This window comes from Silurus aristotelis (assembly GCF_946808225.1).
Source record: "Silurus aristotelis genome assembly, chromosome: 28".
In the NCBI taxonomy this organism is placed as follows: domain Eukaryota; kingdom Metazoa; phylum Chordata; class Actinopteri; order Siluriformes; family Siluridae; genus Silurus; species Silurus aristotelis.
Window position 1 is genome coordinate 10,636,407 of NC_139601.1, and position 15,777 is coordinate 10,652,183.

At 34.6% G+C, this 15,777-nt stretch overlaps 4 protein-coding genes across 4 annotated transcripts in view; all 4 read right to left on the minus strand.

The window, feature by feature from the left end:
• Window positions 1-1,660, minus strand: part of LOC310722274 (guanylin-like) — a 3,210-nt gene extending 1,550 nt beyond the window's left edge. The window contains exons 1-2 of the mRNA XM_083534624.1: window positions 1,551-1,660; window positions 570-755 (exon numbers count right to left, since the gene is read on the minus strand). Coding sequence (XP_083390750.1) covers window positions 570-755; window positions 1,551-1,619 — 255 coding nt within the window. The 5' untranslated portion in view covers window positions 1,620-1,660. The remainder of the gene's footprint in view (window positions 1-569; window positions 756-1,550) is intronic.
• Window positions 1-15,777, minus strand: part of LOC310721987 (craniofacial development protein 2-like) — a 112,829-nt gene that overhangs the window by 53,460 nt on the left and 43,592 nt on the right. The gene's annotated exons all lie outside the window — the stretch shown is intronic.
• LOC310722275 (guanylin-like) lies at window positions 6,235-7,234 on the minus strand (the record flags this gene model as incomplete). The annotated part of the gene is made up of 3 exons (XM_083534625.1): window positions 6,235-6,551; window positions 6,657-6,852; window positions 7,046-7,234. The coding sequence occupies 3 exons, from the start codon at window positions 7,232-7,234 to the stop codon at window positions 6,493-6,495; spliced, it is 444 nt and encodes a 147-aa protein (XP_083390751.1). The 3' UTR covers window positions 6,235-6,492.
• Window positions 13,132-14,038, minus strand: LOC310722384 (guanylin-like). Its single transcript, XM_083534809.1, has 3 exons — window positions 13,881-14,038; window positions 13,463-13,658; window positions 13,132-13,349 (listed from the first exon to the last, which is right to left on the minus strand). The coding sequence occupies exons 1-3, from the start codon at window positions 13,950-13,952 to the stop codon at window positions 13,291-13,293; spliced, it is 327 nt and encodes a 108-aa protein (XP_083390935.1). The 5' UTR covers window positions 13,953-14,038; the 3' UTR covers window positions 13,132-13,290.

Consider the following 15,777-nt stretch of genomic DNA (forward strand, 5'->3'; position numbering starts at 1 on the left):
AAATTCAAATTAAATTAACAATTTATTCAACAATTTCAAACGCTAACATTGAGGTTAAGTTTAATAGTGGTAGCTTTCCATTTGTGAGTGTACACTATTAATAAAGATTTCTGGCCTTGATTGTCCATACAAAAATGAAACAACACAAAGTTTCAGAGTAAACGCTTAAATCAGTGAAAAGTGATTCTTAGAATAGAGACACCTGCCAAATCTCTTGTGAATGTCATTGTTGGTTGGATCTTTTACACATGAGATCAAGGTTGCTTTTCACATGAGACTTCTAGTGCCTTCCACCACACAAAATATTTATAAATTCCTGAAATGTTTATTATTTATTTATTATAAATAGCAAAAGCCTCAGCTGGACTGTAAGTGGATCAGAGGTGCTTGGATCAAATAAAAGATGCCTATCACCAGCTACAGTATACTTAGAAAATCTCTTTTGACAAATAAGATATACTCCAGATGTTCCATAATTACCATACACTGTACTGTATTATGGTTGCCTCTTTAATCTTATAGATAAATAATAATAATGCTTCACATTTATGCAAGAGGTGCACAATTACCCAGATTTTTTTAAAGATTTTGTCATGATCATCTCGCAGGCACAATTCCAGAAAGTCTTCAGGGAGATCTGGGTTGACACAGAGAGGCACTGGAGTGCTTGCAACATGATCATTTTCATTTCCAAGAGCTTCCATTAGCTGCTTTAGGATCTTTACAGACTCCAGCTTAAAGCTAAACCCACTGTCCTGTATAACAATAGTATAAACGTATATAAAGTATACGTTATAAAAAATAAAGCTTTTGATTGTTAAAATTGTACTAACAAAGCATTTAAATCATAGTAAGGTTCCAAAAAGCTCAATTAAAGCACTCTATTTATTGATGCAGTGACTTAATATGAAAGTAATGTTAAACATTAAAACATGCTATGTAAAGTATCACTCTATCATGGACATTTTAATAATTTCTAGGCTGTATGCAGTTTCTTGCCATCTTTTGAAAATGAGGACCACCTCCAGTTAGAAGTATAACATTTATAATGTGCACAACCAGTACAGTATGTAGTGTTGCCGGACCCAATGCAACCCAACTTTCCAAAATTATGATTTTAAACTCAGACCTCTTTAAAGGGGGTTCAACAAGTTAAAGATAAACAAGATAAAAATCACTAGATATACATTTTCATACAGTATATCACCATGTCACAATCTCTCATGAGTAAAATTATTATTCTACATTTCATAATCTTGAGTGTCTGCAACAGGTTCCTTCACACTATTTTTCATCTGCTGACAGTGTAGTATTAACCATGTACCAGCTTCTGGAAACAAATAAATAAATAAACTTCTTTGTGTGCAACCAAAAGGTCAGATCCTGTGGATTATGCATAATTTGTCACAGACAGAAAAAATTAGCATTTCTACATGTTTCATTCTTTAGGATTTTCATAAATAAAAATTATGCATTCCAAAATCCTATATGGCTCAGTTACTGTTCACTTAATGTTCACTTAAAATTGAGTCTTGCCTGTCATGACTTACCTTAACCATTATACATTGTGAGTTTAGGATGCAGGATGCCAGGAGGAAAGAAACTGCAAGCAATCTCATTTTTAAGTCTTTGATTAGTAGGTCTTGTTAATGTTGCAGGATGGACTGTGATAGACTTAGGGTGCCAGCACACTTTAAAAAATCCTGTTCAGGTGGCCTTACTAAGTTACCTATTAAGCAGTGCAGGTGGCAGATGGTTTGCTTTCAAGCATCACCTGTTTGCTGATATCAAATAAAGGACGTGAATGTAACTCAAGGACTTCTGCTTTTTTGAACAAACATGGACATTACACATCCAAACGTCTTCTGACAGAAGTCTCATAAACACTTTATCATTCAGGCATTCTTCATTACTGCATCCCAGACAAGAATGGAAATAAACAAATCAATTTTACATTTTATTAATGCAACCTTTAAGCCAGAGAGCGCCAGAGAGAGAGAGAGAGAGAGAGAGAGAGAGAGAGAGAGAGAGAGAGAGAGAGAGAGAGAGTGAGAGAGAGCGAGAGAAAGAGAGAGAGAGAGAGTTAAACAATACAATAGGATATTAAATAATAAATACATCTGCCATCATCCATGGCTTGATGATATAGCTAGAGTTAATGATCTTTCCATTTTGACACTTTACTTTATTAAACCTGAGAAGCTTTGAACATGCAGTTCCTACTCTGCTATTGTATAAAGAATAAATTGTGGTAAATAGAACTGCTGAGGTACCTGAATAAAACCTACATATTACCTACTACTACCTGTTGTGACTTCGTCACAATGCAGATGGGACTAAATGAATGTTTTCATTAACCAAAAATGTATTGATATATAAAAACAAAAAGCCTCACAGTGGGGAACCTACATTTATAACAATGCTTCCAATTTATGTTGCAGCCACTTCAAATAGAATAAAAAATTGGACTCAGTGATAAAAGAGGGGTCCTTTTTCAGCTAAAAGCTTTTTCAGCTTATTCATCTTGTTACTGATCAAACTGACTCCCAAGGCCCTCAAGTCTTTGAGAACCCCAAGGGACCAGTAGCCTAAATGTGTTACCTGCAGTGTTCAGGGTGCTCAAAATAATGAAAATGCAGTATGTTTTACAACCTTAATTCCAAAAAAATTTCAAATATAAATTAAAGCAGAATGCAATTTTTTGCAAATCTCAATAACCTATATTTTATTCACAACACACAAAACATTAAATGTTTGAATTGAGGAAAAAATAAGGTCATTTTAATTTTGATGGCTGCAAAAGTTGAGACCGGGAAACTTTTTTTTTTTTTTAAAGTAAGTAAGCAACTAATTAGGTTAACTGGCAACAGGTCAGTAAGTTTATTGGGTATAAATAGTGTACTTTAGAGAGGCAGAGTCTCTCAGAGGTAAAGATGGGCAGAGCTTAACCAATCGTTGAAGGACTGTATCTACAAATTATGGAACAATTTCAGAACTATGGTCCTCAACATAAAATTGCAAAACTGCTTCATTTACAGCACATAATATCAAGGTCCCCTGGTGGTCTAGTGGTTAAGATGCAGCGCTCCCACCGCTGCGACCCGGGTTCGATTCCCGGTCCGGGAACCATCCCCAGCCACTCTTAGTGCCGGTCCCAAGCCCGGATAAATTGGGGAGGGTTGCGTTAGGAAGGGCATCCACCGTAAAACATGTGCCAAATCAAACGTGCGGAGGATCCGCTGTGGCGACCCCTAACGGGAGAAGCCGAAAAGAAACTTTTACAGCACATAATATCATCAAAAGTTTCAAAGAATCATAAAGAAATCTCTGTGCACAAGGGACAAGGGGCAGCAATGCATTTAAAACAGTCATGAATCTGTAATGGAAATCGCTGCATGGGCTCATTAACACCTCCAGAAATTATTTTTCTGTGAACACAGATTTCCATGTCAACCTCAAATGCAGGTTTAATTTCTATCAAGCATAGAAGAAGGCTTGTGTAAACATGAGCCAGAAACGCCACCATCCTCTCTCTTCTTTTTGGAAACCACAAACACCATGTCCTCCGGACTACAGAAGAGAGGGACCATTTGGCTTGTTATCAGTGCTCAGCTCAAAAAAACATATCTCTGATGGGATGGGTTGCATTAGTGCTTGTGGAACAAGCAGTGTGCACATTTGGAAAGGCTCAATAATTGCTGAATTGTATTGTAGTAGAGGAGGCCAGGTGCTGAACTGGCCTTCCTGTAGTCTAGACCTTTCACCAATTAAAAACTTTTGACACATCATTAAACAAAAAATACAACAAAGGACATCCAGAACTCCTCTCCTCTCCTAGAGATATACAGACAGAAGACATTATGCTACACAGTGGAAAACATGGCCCTGTCAGAATCAAATTCAAAATCACCTTATTTTTTCTTTAAAATTGTATCTATTCTCAGTTTGAACATTTTAGATGTTTTTTTCTTTTATTGTGAATAGTATACAGATTTATAAGATTTGAAAAATCATTGCGTAATGTTTTTATTTAAATTTTACAAAGTGTCTCAACTTTTTTTGTTGCCAGTTCAGTCTTGTGCATTTTCAATACTTGTAATCCAAAACATAGTTTACATCAAGAAATACTAAAAAAAGAGTGCATTTAAAACCCAAAAACAGGTTCAGCTGTCTAACTCACTCCAGAACATTTCTTTCTCCTCCATCTCACAACCCAGGGTAGAGCTATACTTGTTCAATTCAATTCAGTTAAATTCAATTCAATATATTTCAATTTAGTTCAAAATTAAATTAAATTTAATCCAGTAAAACAGTATGATAGAGTAAAAGTGTCAATCAATATAAATCAAATATGCAATCAAATAAATACATTTGTGCTGCTGAAATTCATAGATGCCGTTCAGAAGAAAGTAAAATTTTGTGCATTTTTCAGTCCCTGTGATTCAAACCATAGTTTATATCAAGAAATTCTGAAACTATGCTCCATCATACTACAACATGATTAAACATTTTGGTGAATTTGTTTGTAAACAATGACAAAGGGATTTAACATTCTGATGGGTATGACATGTTCATTTAAACAAATACTTACTTTTAAGAGATGAACTAAGGATTTTGAGAAAAGTATAGGCTTTTGCAAGAAATCCAATGTTTTGTGTTGTTTGCACAAAGTGTTTTAAGAGTGCACTTACTGGTTTGCAAATATTAAGGATGATTTCAGAGATGCTCCAAAGCAACTGAGAAAAACTGTAAGCCAGACTCCAAGCTTCAACAACTATGTCATGGTCAATGTGAATGAACATTTCTCGTTGCTTTGATCAAATTGTGAATGCTTTGCTACATCATTTAATCGATTGTGTACAAGTGTCTGCTTTTTCCTACATTATCAGTTGTTTATGTCATGTTGATCAAAATGTATTATACTAGATTTACCTAAATGGTTTTAACCCCCAAAACATTTAAGCACCGGTTCATTGCATAAGTCATTAAGTGCAAAATGGTTAAACCAGTTGTCAAAATTTGTCAAGGTCTTCTTCTTCACAGTTCTATTAAACTTTTTTGGTAAATGTGTCTTGAAATGATGAATTGTGAAGATAAACCTTAAATGTCACTAATGAAGGGGCGTGTTCACTTTTAGATCAACCAATAATCAACTAGTTCTCTAAAATAGGTCGAGGCTGAATCTCTTGAACCTTTACTGTAATTGGCGAGTGTATATAAAAAGAGCAAAACACAGACTAACAATTGTTGGAAATGGATGAACAACTAGGAAACGAACATGGTTGAGAGCCAAGAATAAGGATGCAGCTGGAATGGTAAGGAGACAAAATAGAGGAAGAAGAGGCCAAAGACATAGACCCATTTCAGATGAAATTAGAGCCACTATTGTGGACAATGTTGTCAGTCATGGTCTCACAATGGTATTGCAAGGTATGATATATGATATCTGTTGTGATGTGGATGAAAATCTGTGGCCCGACAGACTGGGACGTCAGGGGGTAGAGACAGATTTCACAGTATAGTGCGGCATGCACAGTTCTGCCTAAGAAGTGTTTCCTATGTTTACCTTTTGGAATTTTAATTTGTGTCTTTTTATTTTTTATCACAATGACATTACATTGACATTTTTTAGTCAGTCCACTAGTAAAGAAAAATGAAAAAGTGTGAATCCTGTCCAGTCTCTTACGATCCTAAATTTGTGCTGTTGAAATTCACAGTTGCCAATTCAGCCTCGTGCATTTTCAATATTTGTAATCCAAAGCATAATTTACATCAGGAAATACTAAAATAAAACATGGTCATATTAAAAAAATGACTAAACATTTTGACTATCTTGTTCGTAGACAATGATAAAAGGACTTGTTATTTTGATGGCAATGATATGTTCATTGACACAAATACTTGATTTTGAGAGAAATACTAAGGATTTTGAGCAGAAAACAGGCTTTTGCAAGAAATCCAATGTATTGTGCTGTTTGTTCACATTGTTTTGAGAATGCATTTACTGATTTGCAAATCTTAAGAATGATTCGAGAAATGCTCCAAAGCGACTGAGAAAAACTGTAAAATGGCCAGATAAAGGTTATGAAATTTTATTTTATAAATTGCATGGATTATTTGGATCAACTGTACAATCAGAAAGACAGAAAAACCTAATTCAATGAATGTGTTAATTTTCTTTAAAGTGATACAGATTTTTTTTTAAATGATGATTCCTTTGAAAGACCTGATAGTTCTAAATAGTTTTTATTGCAAGTATGAAATGATGAACATAATAACATGTGACCATAGAACATACACACAGAAATAGAAAAAAAATACTATTCTACATCAAATTGATAAATAAACATGAGGTAACAGAGAAAAATACCAGTTTTTCATCATTTGTCAGACTAAGTGGGATCACACTTTTGCTTTTAAACAGGTAACAGTTTTAATAAACCCTCTGTTGCTACTTGGGTGCATGAAAATAGTCACAATTAGTAAAGAGGTCTAACAACCAGTACAGGCAGCAAAACCACAGATGTCACATATATCCATATTAATTTTAGCTGCAAGAGAAACAAGAAAAAACAGATAGTCAGCTATACTTTCAGGTCTATGCTAGAATGTTATGAATTGTAATGAATGAGTTATCTAAAAAAAAAAATGCTTACCCAGTCTTGAGAAGACCAGGGCAGAGTCACTTTTATGACAAAGCTCTATGAACTCCTGGGGCAGAGTTGGGTTGCCACAAAGAGCACCATAGCTGGTCTTGATTTGGTGAGGATTCTGCTTCTTGGAGACAGAGATTTTGTCCAACAGGCTCTGAAGGACCCTCACTGAATCAGATGAGAACGAATATTCTCCATCCTGTATACATTTGAATGAAAATGTTTCCATCAAAGAAACAGATGTTTCATCAGAGGAAATTATATTTGAGACTCTTGACAGCATGGCAATAATTAATACGATTACATAAAGCCCTGACTCACAAAAACTAAAACAACAGCAAGCAAGATAATAATGGCGTAGGATCAAAGAATAAAAAACCTGTAGCACTTGCCTGAACCTGGACAGCCTCAGAGACCAGGAAGAGAGCAGTCAAAAGTAGAGAAATAGAAATAATGGTCTTCATGTCGATGTTTTGCAAGAAGCTGTTGGGCTTTCCAAGGTTGTTCTCCACGTGTTTTATCTTTGTGCTTTGTCCTGCTTCTGATTTATCCCTTTTTAAAGGATTCGTTGATTTAGTCATACCAAATTCCAGCCACTCACAGTCAAGATATTTCCCTGCAGTTAATAATGAACACAATCTGGGTTTAAAGGGGATTTCATAAATCTTGAGTGACGTCATCTACAGTGTACAGTTTTTCACCTTCTTTGTATGCATCTGTACCTGAGTTTTTCTCACAGATCTACTGCAAGTAAATTAATAACCCTGGCAGAAATGCATTTTTTTTTTGTCAGTGTTAGTTCAAACACAACTAAGAGTTATAACTGTCACATAATTCAGCACATGCTTCTAGTAATATAGTTGACAATGACAATGATAAATGTCTTAGAAAACTGAAATACGTAAGAAATTAAAGGAAGTGATTCAAAACGTTGCTTTAATCTAATGTGAAAAGCCTCTTCAGTGAATGCATACAGTATAACAGTCCATTTATAACAAAATAGTCATAATCATAATTCAGGTAACAGCTTGTTGCCAGATATGTATAAAATTTACCATTCACACACACTTCAATGTGGACATTTTTTTAGCTTCCTAATGGGATCTACTTGAAAAATTCTATAAAAAAACTTTCTTTTCGGCTTCTCCCGTTAGGGGTCGCCACAGCGGATCCTCCGCACGTTTGATTTGGCATATGTTTTACGCTGGATGCCCTTCCTAACGCAACCCTCCCCAATTTATCTGGGCTTGGGACCGGCACTAAGAGTGGCTGGGGATGGTTCCCTGACCGGGAATCGAACCCGGGTCGCAGCGGTGGGAGCGCTGCATCTTAACCACTAGACCACCAGGGGACCTACTTGAAAAATTCTATGATATATATATATATATAAAATAAATATTTTCCTTACATGATGTGTGGGAATAATCTATGTACATATATGTATTTTGGATACAACCTTTGCTCTGAACATTAGGTTCTCATCTTCTGATACATACTGTAAGATATCCTTGATCACTAGTCTTAGATTAGGTTGACCCAGAACACTCAGTTCTTGTCTTTATCCTTTTTTCATATGCTTCACTGTGAAAACCCAAACTGTCGCCTTTTGGTATGGCTAACCTGCGTTTTGTTGTTCTCACAGTATGTTAATATGTATCTTGTTGCCATTAGAAGTTATAGTAATTTTGTTGTATGCTTCTAGAATAACCTTTTTGTATGCTTCTGTTCACCATACCCTGAACTATCCTTTTGTGGCATTTGTTACTTTGCTCGTATACACACAGTGGTTCCTGTATTTCTGTTTTAGGCTTATCTTTTGCAGGCTCAACATAACCTTGTGGAGTTGTCACTCCTAACTTTCTCTTCTGTTCACATACATATACACACACATACTTTGGAAGTACAGTGAGGAAAATAAGTATTTGAACACCCTGCTATTTTGCAAGTTCTCCCACTTAGAAATCATGGAGGGGTCTGAAATTGTCATCGTAGGTGCATGTCCACTGTGAGAGACATAATCTAAAAAAAATTAATCCAGAAAGCACAATGTATGATTTTTAAACTATTTATTTGTATGATACAGCTGCAAATAAGTATTTGTACACCTGTCTATTAGCTAGAATTCTGACCCTCAAAGACCTGTTAGTCTGCCTTTAAAATGTCCACCTCCACTACATTTATTATCCTAAATTAGATGCACCTGTTTGAGGTCGTTAGCTGCATAAAGACACCTGTCCACCCCTTACAATCAGTAAGAATCCAACTACTAACATGGCCAAGACCAAAGAGCTGTACAAAGACACTAAAGACAAAATTGTACACCTTCACAAGGCTGGAAAGGGCTACAGGGAAATTGCCAAACAGCTTGGTGAAAAAAGGTCCACTGTTGGAGCAATCATTAGAAAATGGAAGAAGCTAAACATGACTGCCAATCTCCCTTGGACTGGGGCTCCATGCAAGATCTCACCTCGTGGGGTCTCAATGATCCTAAGGAAGGTGAGAAATCAGCCCAGAACTACACGGGAGGAGCTGGTCAATGACCTGAAAAGAGCTGGGACCACCATTTCCAAGGTTACTGTTGGTAATACACTAAGACGTCATGGTTTGAAATCATGCATGGCACGGAAGGTTCCCCTGCTTAAACCAGCACATGTCAGGCACGTCTTAAGTTTGCCAATGACCATTTGGATCATCCAGAGGAGTCATGGGAGAAAGTCATGTGGTCAGATAAGACCAAAATAGAACTTTTGGGTCATAATTCCACTAAACGTGTTTGGAAGAAGAAGAATGATGAGTACTATCCCAAGAACACCATCCCTACTGTGAAGCATGGGGGTGGTAGCATCATGCTTTGGGGGTGTTTTTCTGCACATGGGACAGGGCGACTGCACTGTATTAAGGAGAGGATGACCGGGGCCATGTATTGCGAGATTTTGGAGAACAACCTCCTTCCCTCAGTTAGAGCATTGAAGATGGGTTGAGGCTGGGTCTTCCAACATGACAATGACCCAAAGCACACAGCCAGGATAACCAAGGAGTGGCTCTGTAAGAAGCATATCAAGGTTCTGGCGTGGCCTAGCCAGTCTCCAGAACTAAACCCAATAGAGAATCTTTGGAGGGAGCTCAGACTCCATGTTTCTCAGCGACAGGCCAGAAACCTGACTGATCTAGAGAAGATCTGTGTGGAGGAGTGGGCCAAAATCCCTCCTGCAGTGTGTGCAAACCTGGTGAAAAGCTACAGGAAACGTTTGACCTCTGTAATTGCAAACAAAGGCTACTGTACCAAATATTAACACTGACTTTCTCAGGTGTTCAAATACTTATTTGCAGCTGTATCATACAAATAAATAGTTATAAAATCATACATTGTGTTTTCTGGATTTGTTTTTTTAGATTATGTCTCTCACAGTGGACATGCACATACGATGACAATTTCAGACCCCTCTATGATTTCTAAGTGGGAGAACTTGCAAAATAGCAGGGTGTTCAAATACTTATTTTCCTCACTGTATATCTTCATGTGTGAGACAATAAACTTTGGAAACTCTCTGAAAGCTGCCTCGTTTGTTTTAATTGAGACTTCCCCAAGCGCTTGTAGGAGAGCAGAGATCGAGAGGAAAGGCTGAATTCAGGGGTATCCTGTCTATACGACAGAAGGTGATCCTGTCCAGGGGCAGATGATGAGATAATTCCTTACGTGATGTCTGTTGGAATTGTCTGGCCTGAACTATTTATTGCTCTAAAATAACTTTGTTTATTTCTGAAAGCCTTATATAAAATGATGAATGATATTTTCATAACATGCTTCTTTCTATACATTACCAGTAACATTAGTATTTCAAATTAAATAAAAAATCTGTACATATTGAACTATTAGCCACTCGATTAAACAAAGTCAACAGAAAAACTAATTGTAATGTATCACATTACTGTATTAGTCTGGGAATTACATGAAAACACGTAAAAAAAAAACGTTTTTTTTAAACAATGATTGCATTTAACATTTGTGTCAATAAAGACAGAGTGGCTTATCTTCAAGTGATTCATGTATTGATTGTTTAATGTGTGTTAGATCATTAAAGGCTGTGTCTCAACCAGTGGCCTGTGTCCTTTGCATGGGTGAATAGATATGTGTCAGTATGACTCATTTAATATATTACATTATGAACCATGCTTGTAATAGCAAAAAATTTGTAATATCCTGTTTGTGCGAAAATCATACTGAAATCGTTGTCCTTCAGTGTTAGAATTGACCATTGTTGCCTTTAAACATTTTTCCTTGTTGTCTTCAAACAGGTCCGGCTAAATTAAAAACATTTACACTTCCAAAGTCTGTTAGCAGAAGGCATATCTAAAATCAATGATAAATAGAGATTTAAGTCTATATCAAATGTACAAAGTTTCATTTCTGCAAAGTTACTATGTATCTTTATAAAACACACAAGCCAATGCTTTATAACACAACCCTTTGTCATGTCTTGAAAATAACATTGTCAGTCTAAATAATTAGATCAGCTATCACTCTTTTCACAGAGTCAAACCCTTTACTACAATGCTCACAAGAAAGAAGGAAAAACACTGCTTTGTTGATGGTGAACTGATCAATATGTATTTGTAATACACACGTAATTTATTTAAATAGTCAAATAATTACTAGAAGTTGAATTACACATTTTTACTAAATGTTATTAAGTAATAAATAATCCTCTTTAGTGTAAACAGTTGGAATCCTCTTACTGCCTATACTCATGAATTATACTAACAAGTTCTAACATATTAATGGAAAGATATTAGTCATGAGCATGATTTATGTACAGATGGAGTATATATTGTTAAATGAACATAGTCAACTTTTTTATATGATTGAATTGATTTAAAGATTGTTAAGTTATACAAGTATTAATCAGTTTGTTGGCATTAAATCTGGTTTATGAATTTAGAGTACATAATTTGGTACTGCCAAGGAATTATGTAAGAGATGCTATTTAAGAAAACTCAAATGTGTTACCATGACACAAGTAAATCATACAATCAAATAAAGAATTACACTATAAGAAAAGATCTCAAGATAAAAATAGATTTATGTTTTAACATCATGATTATCACATTTATCAAAAAGTTTCCCCTTTGGTCTTTTATCCAAAAGTAGCCAGACTTGTAACTGCATAGTAAAACAACAAGAAATATATATGCAGCAAATCTTGTTTTATATAAGGAGCAATACAAAATCATAAGGTAAATTAGGAAATTAGAAAACCAAATACCCCATTTTCTCTATGTTCTGTCTGTATTTATATTAATATCTTTAAGTGATATAATTTATGTTGATATGTTTTTTGTTTTGTTTTTGTTTGGGCTTTCCTCACTAAATCTTGTTTAACCTAATTTTACCATATTTGGTTATGGGTCATAAGTGTAGCATGTGACTAGTAACATTGAGATGCAGTGACTGATAAGAAATGTAGTCCCCCAGTGAGTTACTATTGCCAGTCAGAATGAACTTTTTTATTATGATATTTTATTTATTGTTTTTTTTGTTTTGTTTTTTTCTAGTGACCACTGACCAAGATTAATTGCAATCTGTAAATTCTTTGCAACTCTGAAAGCCACATAATATTGTGTTCTATATATTATAATATACATATGGAATTTCTGCTAATAAAAACATATAGTCATTTGGCAGCAGGGCAGAGCATAAAATCATGCAGATACAGGTAAAGAGTTAATGTTCACCTAAACCCTTAAAATGGGTATAAATGCAATCTCAGTCTTACACATATCAGTCACTCTTATCAAAATGTATCTAAAACTTGCACTCACATTATTCAGGGAAATCTTTAGAGGCTGTTGTGGGTATCACTGATAACATTATCCCAGTCAACATTTTGATGTTTGATGAATTCAATTCAATTCAATTAATTTTTATTTGTATATCACTTTTAACAATGAACTTTGTCTCAAGGCAGCTTTACACAGATAATGTGGTTATAAAAATGAATAAGATGTTCTTTATAAGTGTAAGTTTGTCCCTGATGAGCAAGCCGGTGTCGACTGTTGCAAGGAAAAACTCAGAGTCTTTTATTTGCACTGCATTGCACTGCAGCCTACATGACTGGCTGATTAAATAATTGTATGAACGTATACAGGACTACATAAATAAAGTAGCCATTGAATGCAAATGAAGTTAGATGATAACAGACATGCTGGTGAACTTTGATTTATTTATTATTATTATTATTATTATTTTTATTTTATTTTTTCATTCTTTAGGGAATTTGCTTTGTAATTTAACCTACTATTATATAAGCAACACAGATTATAAATAAGTTATTTAGATCAATTGAAGAGTCAGAATGTTGGAAATTAATAATAATATTTTTTATCCTTACAAAAACTGCAATAAGACATCATACTATTAAAAGATTTTATTGCATGTCTAAGGCACTGATAAACATAAGTATATGTGACCACAAGACACAGAGTAAGAAATAAAAAAATATGACTATGCTACATTAAAATGATAAATAAACATGTTGTACCAAATAAAAATACCAGTTTATCATATTTTTAGACTAAGAGTAATCACACATGCTTAAACAAGTAACAGTTCCAAAACAGTCACAAGTAAAAAAGATGTCTAGCAACCAGTACAGGCAGCGTAAGCACAGATTTCACACACATCCATAGGCACTGCAGCTGCAATAAGAACAAGAAAAAATAGTTAGTCAGCTATACCTTTAGGTCATACTGGAACAATATGAAATGTAATCAATGAGTTAAATTTGATAAAAAATAATAATAAATCGTACCCAGCCTAGAGAAGACCAGGGCAGAACCACTTTTATGGCAGAGCTCTGTAAACTCCTGGGGCAGAGTTGGGTTGCCACAAACAGCACCATAACTGGTCTTGATTAGACGAGGATTCTGCTGCTTGGGGACAGAGCTTTTGTCCAACAGGCTCTGAAGGACCTTCACCGAATCAAGTGAGAAGGAATATGCTCCATCCTGTAAATAAACATTGAGCACCATATAAGTCTGGTTTCTCAGAAGAGACCATGTCAAAGTCAACCAAAGTTAACTGTTAAAATGTAGACATCTCTTGTAAAATGCCTTTCTTTGATCATAAAGGGGACATTTCTTGACAGCATAGCAATAAATCACATAAAAGTTTAAGCAAATGTGGGAAAGATAACAAAAGATCAAGGAATCAAAAACTGTAGCACTTACCTGAACTTGCACCGCCTCAGAGACCAGGCAGAGAGCAGTCAATAGAAGAGCGATTGAAATTATTGTTTTCATGTTGAAGTTTTATAGGAAGCTGTTTGTCTTTTTCAGTTGTCTTCTAGTTGTGTTTCCTCCGTGTTCTGTCCTGCCTCTGCTCTTCTGTCTCTTTATATAAAGGATTAATTGCTTTAGTCATACCAAAATCTAGCCATTCACAGTCAAGGTTTTTCCCCGCAGTTAATGAATAAACACAATCTGGCTTTACAGTGTCATAAAGGGGATTTCATAAATCTTAAGTGATGTCATTTAATTTAAAAAGTCTACAGTTTTCCACCTTCTTTTGTATAGAATTTTGTCTAAGTTTGTTTTAGGGTTCTGAAAGAAATGTGGCTTTATTGGTTGTGTGAGTTCAAATTCTAAATAATGATATCTGATTGTAAAAAAAGAAAATCATTTTATTTTCCATATACTGTCACTATTTTAGCTATTACATCTGAACATTGAACAAAAATGTGAATATTTAAATTCCAATTATATTTGTGTATTTAATGTCTGTGCTTATTGTCTTCAACTGATTCATTTATTTATTGTTTAATGTATGTGAATGTATTTAACATGTTAATGATCTTATTAACAGCTGTATATCAACCATCATTGGAAAGAAATCTCACAATATGTCCTTGATGTTACAATTGATCAACTAATCCAATTTTCTTTAAGTAACAGGGCAAAGAAAAATTGGCAGGTTTATTTAGATCTGTCAGACAGTGTGTTTTATCTACTATAATAAGTGGATTTGTCAGTACAAGTAATAGGCTTCCTCTCTTGAATGTTTCATTTTCTTTTTGCCACAATTGACAGCAAATGATTTTCGGCCAAAGAAATTGCTTGACCCTGATTAACATTTAATGATAATTCTGTTAGCTGTTTATCTAGCCTTACATATCACAAACACAGTCAAACCTCCCCAATCACATTCACACAGTTAAAGCTCCTCCTGCTAATCTAAACATTGAATAAACATTAATATAATTTTGCATAAATGTACTTAAATGTGGATAATGCATATATAATCTCTTTCACCATTTAGCAACTACAATAATATCCATTAAAGGATTGATTAAAAGCATTGGTTAATGTAGATATTTATGGTTTTTATTTGATGTATTTGGGTTAATTACAACAAAAACAAATTTGTTAACAGTACTATATACACCGTGAGGTTCATAATATTAAGGAATTATGTAATTGGTCTTATTAAAAAAAATTTAATAAATACATAAATAAATTTTTACAAAGTTGTGTTACCATAACACAAGAAAACACAAACAATAAGATAAAAAGGACACCAGAAGAAAGATAAAATAATAAGAATAAATAGATGTCTGGTTTAACAACATGCTTATCACAAGGTCAGATCTTCTCCCTTATTCCATTTTTCAGACCTAACTGTAAAATAAAACACATTTTTTTTTTTAAAAGCAATGTCTGTACATGTAGCAAATCCAGTTGCATTTACATGAATGGCATTTTTGGCAGACATTCTTATCCAGAGAGACTTACAGTTATTTAATTCAAACATAGATAATCTCATTCCTTGTTTTAAACAAGAAACAAAATATATTAAACAGAAATCCAAGTATTCTTTTCATTTCATCTGATCCAGGACTTTCAAACTAAACACACAACAAACATAGAATAGATAGCAGTTCTACTGGTAAAAAAAAAAAAAAAATTCTTTTTTTATGGAAAAATTCAGAAGAAAATAACCAGACAGGTTTGAGTTGACAAAAAGCTTTGGAAACTTTCAGTACATAATAACTCTTTACAATCATGGTGAGCAGAGAAGCATAAAACCCTGAGGCAGACGAACTGTTCCAGTAGCAGACCACATCAGATT